General features: G+C 55.3%; 1 protein-coding gene and 1 long non-coding RNA gene across 2 annotated transcripts; one reads left to right on the top strand and one right to left on the bottom strand.

Moving 5' to 3' along the window:
- Positions 1–1,912: 1,912 nt before the first annotated feature.
- LOC123629807 (zinc finger and BTB domain-containing protein 47-like) lies at positions 1,913–4,513 on the bottom strand. The gene is given in 6 exon segments (XM_045539187.1): positions 1,913–2,246; positions 2,248–2,280; positions 2,282–2,406; positions 2,408–3,828; positions 3,831–4,380; positions 4,445–4,513. Coding segments are annotated over 6 exon segments (2,532 nt in total).
- A 584-nt stretch (positions 4,514–5,097) lies between these two features.
- LOC123629826 lies at positions 5,098–5,535 on the top strand. Its single transcript, XR_006732304.1, has 2 exons — positions 5,098–5,215; positions 5,308–5,535. It is a non-coding gene; the product is annotated as an uncharacterized LOC123629826 (long non-coding RNA).
- The last annotated feature ends 10,729 nt before the right edge of the window (positions 5,536–16,264 follow it).

Genomic DNA, 16,264 nt, shown 5'->3' with positions numbered 1-16,264 from the left:
ACAGTAAATTCTTTCTTTATTACTGGTCAATTCAGGTTTTCTTGTGCAGTAGCTAATGTTGAGTATCCTTTACTTTGACAGAACTTATTAACAGATTTGTCATGGATATCCCTCTATGTGTATAGTGTATTAGGAGTTTTTTGTTATTTATGTTGATGCCACCATTTTGTGTTAAATCAACAAAAAATTTAAATATTTTTCCAATGAATCGTGATTGATTCCTCTTCACCAATTGAATTATCACCCAACACAAGAGCCTATTCATCATAACTCATTACTTCTACTATTGATCTATTTTTTTCCTGTTTAATGAATTATTGCTTTTGGTATGATCTGAAATTTGTTTTGGTTACAATTTCCTTCTTGATGTTAGAACAATTTTTATCAATTTCTTTGCTTCTATTTGTCACTTTTGTTTCATATGCCATTAATTTTATATGTGGATTTCCTCTAAGCTTTTTAATAAATTTAAAGATGAGAAAATAAAGTCCTTTTTATATATGCCCAAATCAGGAATATATAATTATGTTCCAAAACATCTTTCAATTATAGTGATAATGGCATATTTAAGCTTTTTTTTTTTTTTTTTCAGAATAAAGTGCTTCATTTATTGATGATTAAAATGTCCCCAGCCCCCTGCCCCAGGGCCATGGGCCTCACAGGGAGGTCAGAAGGGTTCAGCGCCCCCAACTATGCCCCTTGGGCCCAGGCCCCTTCCCACCCCGGCCACGCTGGGAAGGTGGTAGCGTGGGGGAGTAGTGGGAGTTTAAGGTGCAAAAAGTATAACAAACAAAACTGTATAAACACAAGAGGAAAGAGCTTAACTAGGAAACATGTAGTTTACGGAACCTTCCACTCCATCTTAAAAGCAGGAATGAAGACATTAAATGACAACAAAATAGGATTTCCTATTAGTGCAGGCCTCATGAGGGCAAGCACCGGGCACAGGCTGGGGTCCCCTGTCCCCAGGGGTTTCTCTCACCAGCAGTGCTGTGAGTGGCCCACCCACCTGTGTAGAGGCCCGGGAGGAGCCAGGATGCTGGAGCCGGCCAGGGACAGGCTGTGGCTGCCCTAGTGCGGCCACAGGGGAGCAGAGACGGACACAGACACACACGTCTCCTTCTGGTGTGAAACACATGCCAGGGTAGCTGGTGAGGGGCGGAGGTGCTCTGTGAGCGGCAGCCCTGCCCCCTGTCCCACCGAGAGCACCTTGAAACCCCAAAACACTTGTCCAAGTGGTCCTCCTTGGACCCTGCCCCTGGAGTCTAGCCTGTCTGCAGGGGTTCCTTGACTCCAGCCCCTGGGAGCTGGTGCTGAGGGAGGCACCTGTCTGCCCACCTAGGGCCTGGCCCACAGCACCAAGGCCTAGCAGCTTCGGGGGACATCGCCGGGACTCAAGACCCACGGTGCAGCCTGGTGCAGGTTGGGGGGCCCCGGGCCTGCCGGCAGGGATGTGGGTGGGGAAAGCAAGCCCCTGGGGTCCAGCCCCTGCCTCCCCCACACTACTTGGTGCAGAGCCCGGACTGCAGTTCCCGCTGCTCAACGCTCCCCACCCGCACCCGCCAGTGTCCAGTCTCAAGCCCTGGCGGGGTGTCCACAGCCCTCAGACTGGGTCCACAACTCTTCTACGGGGCGGCACCCCAACTTCTCCCCAAACCCTGCAAGAAGAAGGAGCAAATTAGGGGCACGAGCACGTGGGGCTAAACCGCTGAGGCCGCTCCAGGCTGGGCCTGACCAACCCTCTCCGGCTCCGGCCTCAGCAGCGTGACCGGCCACTACACCTGCCCCGGGCCCCTCCGTCCCCGCCGGACCTGCCGCCTCCAGCACCCTCCTCGCCTGGAGGGGTGCTGCGAACAGTTTCCTCTCTTTTCTTTTTCCTTCACTTCCAAAAAAAACCCAAAAAGTAAAGGCTTCAGGGAGCCGCAGAAGGGGGGCACTTGCGAGGGAGGCGTCCTCCACCGGCTCTGGGGGCTGCCGGCCCGCGCCCCCCGGGTCGGGGTCTCAGGCGGAGCACATCCAGCCACCTCTGGAGGAGGGGGCGGCGGCCCAGGCCCGAGCTGCTGCCCCCCAGCAAGGGGGGAGGGCAGCGGGGTCCCCCCCGGAGCGGGCCCTGGGCTCCAGGTCGCAGCAAGTGTAGCTCGGCAGCTAGTTGGTGGCGTTCATGCCCCGCCAGTGCCGCCAGCGGTGGGGAGGAGGGGCGGCGGGGCGGCGGGGTCTGGGGGAGCCCGGGGAGCAGGGGCAGCGCGGGCCTGAGGCTGGGCGGGGGGCAGGCCCGGGGCGGGGCGGGCGGTCGCCGGCCCGCGGGCGGCTGACAAGGAAGCATTTCTCCTTGTGGGCCTCGAGCACGTCGGGGCAGCGGCAGCGCGGGCCGCACACGTCGCGAGGCTCCGGCTTCTCCCCGTGTGCGGCGCCGGCGCCGCTTCACGCTGGGCGGGCTGGGGAAGCTCCTGCCGCAGATGTCGCAGATGTCCGGCCTCTCCCCTGTGTGGGTCTTCGTGTGCTCATCAAAGCACTGCTTCATGTTGAAGTCCTGGCCACACCACTGGCACAGGAGCTGCTTGTGGCCAGTGTGGATGCTCATGTGTGACGGCAGCTGGTACTTGTACTGGAAACGCTAGTTGCAGTTGTCACATCTGAATGGCTTCTCCCCGGAGCGCTGCAGTGAGTGCACCTCGAGGGACATGCTGCGCTTGAAGGACTTCCCGCAGGCTTCACAGGTGGAGGGCATGTCCTTGGTGTGGGCAACCATGTGCGAAACGTGGGCCATGGTATAGAACTCACAGATCTCACATGAGAACTTCTTCTCTGCGTACCCATGCACAATCTTCTTGTGCTCATGGAGGGACCAGAGCTTCTTGAAAGCTTTGCCACACGTCACACACTGGATGATGCGCTCGCAGTCCGTCTGCCGCTGCAGCAGCCGCTCACTCTCTAGCAGGAAGCGCTTGCCGCACTGGTCACAGATCTGCATGTGGCTGTGGGTCACATTCATGTGTTTCTCCAGGTACCAGCGGTTGTTGAAAACTCGTGGGCACTTCTGGCACGGGTGGTGCTGCTTCTCCTCCAGCCTCACGTTGGCCCCCCGCCCATCAGTGGCTGGAGGCCCTCGGACTGGTGCAGAGGCCACTCTGGGGGACAGCTTGGGTCGCTTCCCACTACGTGGCCCAGCCTCCTCAGGCTCAGAGGTGCCTTGGCGCCAGGCATTCTCCCGGGACCGCGTGGCCATGCGACTGTGGGGAGGGGGGTCAGCACGGCTGCCCCGGTGCCCTGGCGGCCCCTGCATGCTGCCAGCTTCCCCCTCCTCTGCTTCCTCCTCCTCAGAGCTCTCTTGATCCTGCTCACTGGGCCCTTCCTCCTCCTCCTCTTCTTCCTCTTCCTCCTGCTCACTGTGCCCTTCCTCTTCCTCCTCTTCCTCTTCTCCCTCACTGCCACTTTCTTGATCCTCCTCCTCCTCTCCTCCACTGCCACCATCCTCCTCTTCCTCATCCTCTTCTTCCTCCTCCTCCTCCTCCTCTGAGTGTCTCTGCAGCGCATCCTCCCGGCCCAGCATCATGGTGGCCGGCTTGTCCCAGGGCCTGGCTTCCCCTCGGCCAGTGGACACGTGCAGTGTCTGGTTGTTGAGGTTCACCTCCACAATGATCTGGGGCTGCTCCTGGCGGCTGTAGGTGCCAGAACCCCCAAGCTCTTCCTCCAACTCGCCCCCACCCTCCAGCTTACACAAGCTGGCCGGGGGCCTGCCGGCCTCCTCGACAGCACCCTCCTTCTCCTCCTTGAAGAAGGGCTGGGCTGGCCCAATGGTGGCAGGCACTGTGCCTCCAGCGGTCCCTGCCCGTCCTCCAGGCGCACTGAGTAGGGGTCAGGACCCTCGCGGGCACAGATCTTGGGCAGGCCTGGGGTGTCCGCCTCCTGCTTGATGTCACAGTAGTAGGGTGGCACAGCTGGGGTGCAGCTGGCAGCCGGCTGGGCCAGGGCCACAGTGCCGGGACCTGGTGGGCCTAGGGAGCGGGCGTCCAGCAGTTCCTGGCGGGACGCGGCGATGCCGGCCATCTGCAGCAAGGAGGCGGCACTGAGCACCTCGTGGGCGCTGGCTGCGTTGACCAGCAGCTCGGGCGTGTAGATGAAGCTGAGGATCTGCTGCAGGCCACCAGGCGCCAGCGCCTCCAGGGACAGCTCCACACGCCGCAGCTGCTCGTTCTGGGTGAAGAGCGAGTGGAAGAACCGGCTATGGGCAGCGCGTGCGCCCGTGTGCGCCGGGAAGACGCTGCGCTGGGGCACCCGCACCAGGCCCACGTCGCAGGGGTCGGGCCGGAAGAGGCGCTGCTGGGTCAGGCGGCCCGTCAAGCAGGCGAAGTGCGGCGCCACGTCCTCCGCCAGCGAGAACTCAGCGCCGGTGAGTCAGCTGTCGTCCCAGCCAGCAGCGTGGCGCGTGGCGCTGGGGGCTCGCAGGGCCCCGCGGGGTCGCGCTGCCCCCACGGCCTGGCCGGGCCGCCCCCGCGCAGGGCCCCGCGACCATGGCCCCGGGGGCGAGTCCAGCGCCGAGCAGCTCTTAGGCTTTAATAAGTTTTGAATAAGCGTTTTGCTTTTTGTTTGTGTCCAAGTTTCTCGTGCCTGTCTCTGAAAACACATTTTAGAGCCATGTTAAAATGTTGGTTGGTCACCTTGCAGGGCTTGAATGGCACATCGCTGGGACCCTGACGGGAGGTGGGGACTCATCTGGTTTGAGTTTAGTGGGTCACAGTCACTTCCTCACGCTCAGCTCCTGGTGGCCATCGTGGTCTGGGACGTCTCCCGGGAATGTCTCGCTGCAGCATCTCCGCTGCTGACCGCGGGCGCAGGAACCGGTCCTGTGGCCCCGCCCAGCGCCACCAGGCAGGAGTTAAAGTCAGCCTGAGAGACTGTTCCGAACTGACGACAGCTGAGCTGTCTAATTTTCACAATGTCTGATGACACAGGGCCACGCACATGCTGTCGCCGGAGCCCTTGGCGGGCCCCGGGGCGCGGCAGGAGCGAGGCCGAGGCGCGGCCCCTCCAGCCAGGTCGCCCTGCTGCGGGCTGTGCCTGCGCAGCCCCCCGGCTTCTCTGGTTTCTCTTAGAAAATCCCCAAGTGCATCTCAGCTGGGTGACAATGAGAGCGTCCAGGCCTGCGGAACAGCGAAAGCTTCTAACTCCATTCAGGTCCCGCCAGCTCCAGCTTTTCCTGCCGGGGCCTCTGCAGGTAGGAGCCTGGGACGGGGCTCTAGCCTAGTTCGCTCCAAGTAGAAATTTCATTTTGAATAATTTTCGGTTGATTTTCTTATTCTTTTTCAGGTCAACAACCATACGGTCTGGAAATACAGTTGGCCCTTGAACAACACGGGTTTGAACTGCACAGGCCCAGTTACGTGTGGTTTCTCCTCCGCCTCTGCCGCCCAAGACAGCCCGACCACCCTCCTCCTCCTCCGCCTCAGCCTGCTCAGCATGGAGACGACGGGGATGAAGACCTTCCTGAGGCTCCACTTCCACTTAATGGATAGTAAATATATTTTCTTTTCCTTATGATTTTCTTAATAACATTTTCTTTTCTCTAGCTTACTTTACTGTAAGCTAATAATACATATAACATATAAGATATGTGTTAATCAACTATGTTACTGATAAGGCTTCCAGCCAAGAGTAGGCTATCAGTAGTTAAGTTTTTGGGGAGTCAAATGTTATACGAGGTCAGTTCCCTCACTCAACCCCTGCCATGTTCAAGGGTCAACTTAATGTTAATTGTTAATTTTGTGCCTCCTTTGCTGCCTTTTTTTTTTTTTTTTTTTTTTTGGAGACAAGGTCTCGCTCTGTCCTCCAGGCTGGAGTGCAGTGGCATCATCATAGCTCACTGCAACCTCAAACTCCTGGGCTCAAGCGATCCTCCTGCCTCAGCCTCCCGAGTAACTAGGACTACAGATGTGTACCACCACAGCCAGCTAATTAAAATTTTTTTTTTTTTTTTGGTAAAGATGGGATGTCATTGTATTGCCCAGGCTGATCTCAAACTCCTGGCTTCAAGCAAGCTTCCTGCCTTGGCCTCCCGAAGTACTGAGATTACAGGTGTGAGCCACCATGCCCAGCCCTTTGCTGCTTTTATAGTTATTGTTTCCTTCTCTTGTGTAATTGTTTTGGCTAGTGTGCAGGAAAGAGTTAACACAGGCGATCTGAAATTGCTCTCCTTAGAAAGGCCTGCTTGCAAGCTTGGTCCTTGGCTGGCATCCGGGAACTTAGACTTTGGGAGGATCCCACATTAACTAACTGATGAGTGGCTCACAAATTGTACAAACAGTATGGTTTAGGCGGAGTACAAACTTCCCTTCTGGGATCTAGAATTTGGTTCTCTCCAGGCAGAGGGTGCCCATGTGACCAGCCCCAATAAAAACCCTGGGCACTGAGCCTCTACGAGGTTTTCCTGGTCAGCAGCATTTCCCACTTATTGCTGGGAAAATCAGTATGTTCTGCATGGCTCCCCTGGGAGAGACCTTGAAGCTTGCTCCTGGTTCCCTCCGGAATTTTGCCCCGTGACTTTGTCCCTTTGCTGATTGTGCATAGCATCCTTTTGCTATAACAAATCTCAGCCATGAGTCCAGCTCTCTACTGAGTCTTGGGAGTCCCCCTAGAGAATTATCAAACCTGTGGGTGGTCTTGGGGGCCCTGACTCAGCTAGACACTCTATTTGTGGTGAAGCCACCTGTAAATGGCGAGAAACGGCCTCCTCCTGCCCATGTTAAGATCAGTTATTGGCTCACAAATGGTGTTCTCTGAAGGCCCCACCTCCCTGCTGTTCAGCTGAAGCACTCCCCAGAGCCGTCAACACCGCCTGGGGTCCTGTTAGAATGCAAAGCTCCTCTCCCCCTCTCAGAGTGTCAGGTCCGGCCTCCTGGTGGACTGTTGTCCTGCTTCTTTGGCTCCTTGCTTGGAAAATTCACAAGCAGGGCCGGTGCCACCGAGTGACCACAGACAGGAAGCAATTCCATGCAAACAGCTTTTATTGCAGAAAAGAAGGGAGCTATACAAAGTGAGAGCACATTCCAGAGAGGAACGGGTCGGTCTCCACGAGTGGGGAATGACGTTGAGGACTCCCAGGTGGTTTCCTTTGATTGGCCTGGTCCGGGGCAGGGCTTACGGGGACTGTGGGTGTCACCAGATGATTGATGCATGTGATTTGACAGGTGTTCTTATAACAAAGTCGCAGCTCCGCAGCTGTGTGAGCCTCAGACCTCAAGTCCCTGCTCTTCGTGGTTGTCAGCTGCGCTTTCCTGCAGTCCCTTCCCCACTTCTCCATCCCCTCGGAACTGTCATCCTGGCCTCTATCAGCCACCTGCAGATTTGATCTCTGCCTAACAAGAGCTTCTGACCGAGGAGGTCTGAGGAGCTCACCAGCGCCCCAGGGATCCGGACTGCACGGTCCCAGACACAGCCCAGCATCTGCCTTTATCTTTCCTTGGAGGTTTGTCCCAAACGGTTTCTCTTCTATCCTTTTTCTCAACTTCCCTCTTCTAGTCCATACCTGGCAAAGTCCACTGGGGTGGACTGTGGGGTGGGGTGATTCCCTGTGCCATCCACTCACGACCATCCCTCTGCACAGGTTCCTGCTCGCCACACTCTCCTGTCACACAGGTGTCCCCCAAAGCCAGTTCCACGCTCCGAGGGCCGAGAGTTGGTCTCGACTCTGTGAGGGCACCCGGGAGCCGCCCGTCAGCAGCTCCAACTCAGGCCACTCACTTCCTCTTCCCTCTCAGGCAAGCCAGACCCTGCGGGGCCCAAATGTGCGGTTCTGGTGGACGCTGCTCACACCCTGCCCTGAGACCCGTGTCTCAGACACCTGCCCTGAGACCCCCTGCCCTGAGACCCGTGTCTCAGACACCTGCCCTGAGACACCCAGCCCTGAGACCCGTGTCTCAGACACCTGCCCTGAGACATCCAGCCCTGAGACATCCAGCCCTGAGACCCGTGTCTCAGACACCCTGCCCTGAGACCCGTGTCTCAGACACCTGCCCTGAGACACCCTGCCCTGAGACCCGTGTCTCAGACACCTGCCCTGAGACATCCAGCCCCGAGACCCGTGTCTCAGACACCTGCCCTGAGACATCCAGCCCTGAGACTCGTGTCTCAGACACCTGCCCTGAGACATCCAGCCCTGAGACCCGTGTCTCAGACACCTGCCCTGAGACATCCAGCCCTGAGACATCCAGCCCTGAGACATCCAGCCCTGAGACCCGTGTCTCAGACACCCTGCCCTGAGACATCCAGCTAAGAAGCGTCAATTAATTCAGGGATCACGATGACTCATGGAAAGTTGTTTTCAAGATTAAAGCCTTCCGCCATGGGGGTTGATCCAAGGGTGTTGGAGCGTGGTGGGAAAGATGCTTCAACATCAAGGGAGACCGTAGGAAACCAGTACATGAATCTGAATGTGAAGTAATGAGACAGTGCTAATCGGGACCTTGGTGGACGAGGTCACATTGGATGACTTTTTCAAACTGTGGGTCCATTTCTCATTTTCAGAACCAATAGATTCTCTTGTGTGTTTTTTTTTTTTTTTTTTTTTTTTTTTTTTGACAGAGTCTCATTCTGTCACCTGGGCTAGAGTGCCATGGTGTCAGCTTAGCTCACAGCAACCTCAAACTCCAGGGCTTAAGTGATCCTCCTGCCTCAGCCTCCTGAGTGCCTGGGACTGCAGGTTCCAGCTAATTTTTTAATTTTTATTTTTGTAGAGATGGAGTCCTGCTGTGTTGCCCAGGCTGCTCTCGAACTCCTGGCCGCAAGTGATCCTCCCGCCTCAGCCCCTCAAAGTGCTGGGATTATAGGTGTGCGCCGCTGTGCTGGCCTCTTTCATATTTTTCAAACACTCCCTGCCTCCTGCCCATCTAAATGAGGTTAGGACCAAGGGGCCTTCGGGGTTAAAGAGATCCGTGTTAAAACCATGTGTGTGACTTCATTGAACCCTCAGAATCCGGTCACCTCATGTAAAATGAAAATGGTACCAGCACCCGCACGATGTCGGCAGAAGAGTGACGTGCAGAGTCCCACGAGAAGCACTCGTCACAGGGTCTGGTAAATGGGGAGCTTCGAGACGTGGTCGCAGTCCTCCTCCGTTCCTGAGGTCCAGTGGGACCTGCCTGCCTCATGGGCTTGTTGACTTCTCTGGCCACACAGCAGCCGAGCCCTGCCGCGCTGAGGCGTGACATTCGGTCCTGGATTATTGTCCGTGCAGTGAGTGGATTAGATGTAGCTCCTGAGCTAGACTGCACACTGTGAGGACATAGCCTGTGTTTTCTTCTTCTTCCTTTTCTGTGCCCCTTGTTCTCAGAAATTCTCCTGGCTGGAGCTGAGGGGGACCTGGGGGATTTTCTTTGTCCACATCAAGTCCAGGTCCTCTAGCCCCAGGCTCCTCAGAGCCCCGCAGGCAGCCCCCATGAGATCTAGGGCCGGGGCTGCCCTCCTGCAGGGGTCCTGCCACCTGGCAGATGCCCAGGGCTGAATGTGCACCCAGCAGGCCCGTGGCCTGGGCACCCAGCTGCTCCCTGAGGGCACTTAGTCTCCCCTCATCTTGCCGGGTGACAGGGGCGACACAACTGTGGTCCCCGGGGCCGGCCAGCATCTTGCTTTGCAGGCCTGTGGAGTCTCCATGGCAACACGCTGGGACAGGGTGCGAGGGGCTGTTTTAATGGAACAGGTGCGTTCTGTTTAGTGAGGGGCATTCGAGACCCAAGCTGAGATTACACGAGCTGACTTCTTGACAATGTAATTATAGCTCATTTTCCTCACTCAACTAAAACCCCGTGGCCGGGCACCGGCCTGCTCTGGCCAGCGCGGGGGCAGCCGCCGCCGCCTGTCGTGTTGGGGCACCGGGCAGTGGCGGGTCTGCTTCCATTAGAATGTTCCTGAGAAACTGTGCACAACTGGTTTTCATGAGCATTTGCCTTGGGCTGGCGTCACGGTGTCGGGAAGGCTGCACGGCCGACTGATCGTGGAGTGCCCGCCGGCGTCCGCGTTGAGGTTCCCAAGCAGTTACTTGTCTGTAAACTCCGGGGAAGTTGGGGTTCCTATCCGAGGCGACAAGCTATTCTAAGTGAATCCTTTGGGAAAGAGAAAAATCCTTTTGTAGTGAAGAATGATCTCCCCTAATCGACGCCTCTGGTGAATTGGGCTTCCCTTGCCGTAGGGGGTCTTGAGTGCACTGGGGTCAGCGGGGTCACGTGGCTCCAAGGGGCAGATGGGGGAGGGGGAAGGGGAGGAAGCAGCACAGTGGGGGGCCAGGTGAATTGAGCACCTGCTGCTTCCTGTTCTCACGTGACCCACTTGGGAGTCCTGTGCGGTAGGTGTCACTACCCCCTTTCCCAAGTGAACAAAGTGAGGCCAGAAGAGGCCAAGTAGGAGTCTGAGGTGGCCCCGCTGGCAGGGGCTGGGCCAGGACTCGGTCTGAGGCCACTTCACCGCCGGCCTGGAAGGAGGCCCTGGGCGCTGCAGCCCTCTGCCTGGGAACAACCTTGAAGGCTCTGGAATTTCAGGCCGCTCTTACTTCTAGCTCTTTGAAGCCATTCTCAGAATTGAGTCCCCTTATCCTTCAAGAGAGGAGATGAGTTTTCTCTGGGTGAGTGTCCTGGGCTCATTCCACAGTGGCCCGGAGGACAATGGCTTAGTGTTTCCCTCCCAGCCCTCCGGGACGCCTGGGGCTGTGCCGAGTCTTCCTCGACCTTCTCCTCTTCAGACAACCAGACTACTTAGAGCAGCAAACAGCTCAGGTTTCCCATTTTAACCAGAAGCTGGGGTTAAAGTTTTTAATGACCAGAGTGGTCTTTTATTTTTATTTTTTCATTTTACAAATGCTTTAAATACAGTTATAAAAATAAGCTTTGATTTTACAAAAAAGCCAATACATTATTTCTTATTTTATTTTTTATTTCCTTCAGCTAGCCTAGAAAAAGCAATATATTAATATTAAAAGACGATGGGATGGGAAGCAAATTTCCGTGTTCCAAATGCTAACTCGACACAAGATTTCCTTTAAATGGGGAACTACCTAAATGCATGTGATGTAGTTATGTTTCTAAAATTACAATTAAGTCTTTATTTAAATATTTTTAGATGCAATTTTATCTCATGCAAACTATTGCATAAAGTGTATGTGATATAAGTTTTAACCACAAATACAACCAGAGCCAGCCCAGATCTTCCTAAAGTACACTTCGGGTGCGACATTACACCCTAAGGTGTTCGTGAGGTGTTCTTTGAAAGAAATGTTGTGTAACAAAAGCATTTGCCAAACACTGAGTGAAAGCTGAACACGTTATCTGAAACTGCAGGACTCCCTCTAAGATCTCAACATGCTAGTATATATTTATATTGGCTATCTATTGCTATAGAACATATTATCCCAAAAGCCAGTGGTTAGAAACAACAATAAACTGTGAGATGCCACTCACGGCATCTGCGGGTCAGGAATTTATGAGCGTCCTGCTTGGGTGACTTTGGCTCATGGTCTCCCCCGAGGCTGCAGTAAAGGTGTCAGCTGGTGACGCGTCATCCGAAGGCTGGACTGGAGCCGGGGATCCTCACTCGGCCCGCAAGCTGGTGATTGGTGGAGCCCTCGGTTCCTCTCCCCGGACCCCTCTGTACAGGGCTGCTTCAGGGTCCTCCCGCTGTGGTGGCCAGCTTCCCCCAAGGGACAAGGCAGAAGCTGCAGGAGGCATCACCTCCCCCAGACTCTATTGGTCACCCCCGCCAGCCCCGCAGCATTGTGGGAGGGCTCCACAAGCCCTTGAAGTCCCAGAGGCAAGATCTCTGGGGCATCATGATACCTTTCAACCTTGGTGTACAGTTTTCTCCAAACTTGCTTTACCTCAGATAGTCACAAAATCCTTTTGTCTTTCAAGGAATGCGTATCCTGGTGTGTGTTGATTCCCGCTGTTCTAGCCCAGGCTGCTCAGTCCAACCCCTGGCCCAGATGAGCTATTGCCCACCAGCCTGTGTGGTGCCAGGAGACTTCTTTGTATTTGGTGTGCGTGCATGTGGGCGTGTGTCCACACGCGTGTGCGCACATGGGTAGGTGCACATTCGGGTGTGCATCTGGGTGTGTGTGTACATGCATGGGTGCACCTGGGTGTGTGTGCATGCATGTGTGTGCACGTGGGTGGGTGCACATGTGTGTGTGTGCATGTGGGTGGGTGCACGGTGCTGGCCAGGAGCTCTGTGGGCAGAGCCTGAGCTGAAGGACTTCCTGGGTATTTAAACTGCACCCCCAGGGGCTCTTCCCTTGCTGCAGTGCTGAGTTCCCGCCCACACTGGGGCCACTCCCTCCCTTGCTGCCACTGAGTTCCCAGATTCAGAGCTGGGGTTTCTCTCCACTTCTTGGTTTCTTCCTCACCTTCCTCCACTTTGTGCCTGGATCCCCCTTTCTCTTTCACATCAAAGCCATCTTCCTGGCTTTTCTTTCACAAAAAGCTATGGTGGTCAAATCAGAAAGAACTTCTAAAACAGGATTCTGAGCCGTTCACGACCGAATGTATCTCCCCCTTCTTTGCCGAGAGGAAGGCTCTCCCTGCAGACCCAGCCGCCTGGTCAGCACGTCCCAGGGAGGGTCACTCTCCCTCCCTGTCCAGCCAAGGACGGGCCAAATCTAAGGCAGGAAAAAAGAGACACAGGGACTTGAGATTTCATATCCCGTTACAGGCAGCGTTTGTCCTTCTATCCCAGACCTGCCTCTGCCTGCATCTAGCTCGGGCAGGAACGCAGCCTTCCTGACCATCGAGCTTCTCTGACGTGCTCTTGCCCTCATTCCAGGAAACCACGTCTTTCCTGCTCTGCTTTTGTGGCGGCCCTCCCTCCACCTCCTCGCCCCCTCTACACCACAGTTGCCTCGCACGTCCTGCCATGGACTTGGTTCAGCCACGTGCCTGCTGCCCTTGTCCTAGCGACAGTGTGAGGTCCCTGAATGAGCATCTGAAGCCGTGGCCCTGGCTGGATGTGGGCAGGGGCTGCATCCTCAGGCAGCCAGGCAGAGGGTCTGGAAACACAGCACGCTGTTCTTGTTTCTCCGTGAACTCGTGTGGTGAACACGAGAAGGCTCATAGGCTGCTCAGTGTCCTGGTTGTCCAGTGCTGGGATGGGGAGGGACACACACCGCATCTGACGCGCCGTCAGGCGGGGTTAACGAGTTTCTCTCTCTCCCCCTCTCTCTCTCTTTACTTTTCCGTCCATGTCCTGGGCAAAGCTTACTTATTCGTAGAAGTCTTGTCCATTGTGTCATTTCCTTCCTTCTCTGAAGGGCAGATTTCCATCTGGGTATCTGGGAAGAGAGGAAAGGAAAATAGTTCTTGGACAGGGTGGTTCTGGAAATTAATAGCTCCCTCCTCTGTGTTGTCAATCTCCAGACTTAAAGGATACAACTTTTTTTTTTTTACCACCCTGCACAATTGGTGATTAAACACCAGGGTTGTTATGACAGAGAAAAAAGGTTAGATTCTAATTTTGGCAGCAAGAATAAAGACTGACCTTGTCAATAAAATGTAGTCAGGGAGTTTAAACTCTTTTGCCAAAGGCCTGGTTTCCCAACTAGAGGGCCGTCCTCCGCCTCCTCCAGTGAAGTTGCTGATATTTGCCCTTGTTGATACGTTGTCCTAAAATGCTGTGCAATTATTTTCCCCTTAATTGTCTCCTGGAACTACTTAGCACATTTTCTCTGAGTGAGGGATGGTGCAACCGAGGCACGGAAACACGACAGCGTGAACACCGTGCTCCCGAGGAGCTCTCCCCTCGCCCGCTGACGGCCCCTCTTAAAGTAGCCTCGGTGGATCCAGGGGCAGTGGGGCTGAGACACAAGACCCTCACCAGCCTGTCGTGCCTCTAGAGCTCAGCCCGTAGGGGAAAAAGGACCCTCACCACTAGCCAGTCGCAGGCAGATTACAGAGCGTGGGTGAGGGCACGTGACTTTTTGGAAGCAAATACTCCTCTCTAGTGGCCGGGACTGGTTTGCTTCCAGATTCATGCAATGGCAGCCACCCAAGCCCCAGGTAGACGGTGGGATGGGGCTGTGTGGGGCGGAGTGGCTATCTTCATTACCTGAGTCATCTGGGCCAGGTAGACAAGTCTGCAGGGCACTTGTCCCCAAGCAAAGCTAAGTGAAGATAAATGTCTAAATCATCTTCACTTCCTTGCCAAAGCCACTGGGTGTCCAGGATGCAGCTGTAGCGGGATGTGTCAGGAATTTTATGCCTGTCTCTTTGTCTGAGCTAGATGTCCCTCTCTCTGGGATCCTACCCCCATCCCTGTCCTGACTGCTGTCAGCATTCGTCACTCTGTTACAGTCACCCGTCTGCCCTACAACACTATAACTGGCTTTACTGCAGGAACCGCGTGTGTGTGTGTATGTTTCTGTAGCCTTAGTGTTTAAAATAGAGCCTGGCACCCAGTAGGGACCCAAAGTGTGTTTTCTGGGAGAATGAAATTGTCCTGCAGCAGAAAAGCAGCAGCAGGTGTTGCTGTCCCTGGTGAACTCAGGAGGGCTCGGCGGGATGCCTCCTGAAATGTGGAAAGACCCGGGCCCCTGAAGCAGACACGCAGCACTGGCAGGGCCAGCGGGGGCTGGAGGGAGGCTGGAGGGAGGGGAAGAGACAAGTGACTAGGGCGAGGGAGAAATCTCCAGTGCATTAGCACACTCTTTATTCTTGTCCAGTGAACATTTCTTGTTTCCTCTGGAGTCCCAGCTAGATCAGATGCTGGCAGTTGAGGAAGCGAATGATCATTGAGGGCGGGTGGAGACCTGTAGGAGCCTCGCTCAGAAGCAGACGTCGCTCCCTCCTGGCCGCCCGTCCCACGGTCGTTGAAAGAACCAAGAGCAGGAGGGTGGTGGATGGGTGAGTCGGAGGCCGCAGGGAAAACGGGCCCCTCCCAGACACACACAGGCCCACGGAGGCTGGAATCACTGCTGGGCAGAAGCCACCTTTTCCATACCGGGCTTTTTTGCAGAGAAGGGCAACTGATAAGAAACCAGTTCATATTACGCATTTAGTAAACAAAGGAAGGAGGATGATTTCTAGGTCTCAGCCGATTCAAGATGATCTCCAACAGCAGTGTGTAACAACACACTGTTTTTAGGAATGGAACTTCTGTTGTTTTTTTTTTTTTTTTGAGACAGAGTCTCACTGTGCTGCCCAGGCTAGAGTGAGTGCCATGGTGTCAGCCTAGCTCACAGCAACCTCAAACTCCTGGGCTCAAGTGATCCTCCTGCCTCAGCCTCCTGAGCAGCTGGGACTACAGGCATGTGCCACCATGCCCGGCTAATGTTTTCTATGTATATATTTTAGTTGTCCAGATAATTTCTTTCTATTTTTAGCAGAGACGGGGTCTCACTCTTGCTCAGGCTGGTCTCAAACTCCTGACCTCGAGCCATCCACCCACCTCGGCCTCCCAGAGTGCTAAGATTACAGGCATGAGCCACTGCGCCCGGCCTAGGAATGGAATTTCTTAGTTGCACAAGATCTGGTATTGTATCCTAGCATATAAAACGATGCACTTGGGGTTCCCCACGTCTAACCCCGCAGCAGACAACCACCCATGAACTCAGCTCGGGACCCACTGCCTGCTCCTCCCCCTTGGCTCAGGCCCCTGGAGGTCACGTGAGCCACCGCGTAGCCCCCTAACACTGAAAGAAGATTCCACCTGGTCCTCCGTCCTACACGTAATCTACCAGGAGAGTGAACTGGAGACTGACACCTGGGAGGGCACCGACAATCCCCCAGTGCTTTGGGCGCTTTCCTTGTTCAACGCCAGCTGGTGGGTCCTTACGGTTCTCCGGCATCATTCCTCACAAGGTCTCGTTGACAGTCTCATCCTCCTGTGTGTCCCTGGCACTTAACGCTGGGAAAGGCCATGGTAAACCCCCAACTGCGGGGAAGCAGCCTTTTGTCCAGAGCAGTTACCTTTTAGCGCTGGTGTCTGAGCTGCAGGTGGCACGTGGAGGATTTGAGACTGAGGGACAGACAGGAAACCACCCAGAGAAGAGGCTTCTGTTTGGCCCAATCGGGTCCTGCGGGGGCCCCGGCGGGAGGGTGGACTGTCCCCTCTTGGCGCCCACCAGGTCTGCGAATCTCTGTCCACCCTGTGGGGGGCCAGCCGGGCCTTTCCTCTGGCAGAGGCGTCTCACAGCGGCAGGGGGACTTGGGGACATGCACACTCAGGGGAGCACAGACAGGGGAACTCTCAGGCCTGTCATCCTTCGCACAGGCACGAGACCACCAGGCGCGGGACT

The sequence above is a fragment of the Lemur catta genome, unplaced genomic scaffold (assembly GCF_020740605.2).
Source record: "Lemur catta isolate mLemCat1 unplaced genomic scaffold, mLemCat1.pri scaffold_47_ctg1, whole genome shotgun sequence".
NCBI lineage: Eukaryota > Metazoa > Chordata > Mammalia > Primates > Lemuridae > Lemur > Lemur catta.
The sequence above is the reverse complement of the archived record's forward strand: the minus strand, read 5'-3'. Positions and strand labels throughout refer to the sequence as shown.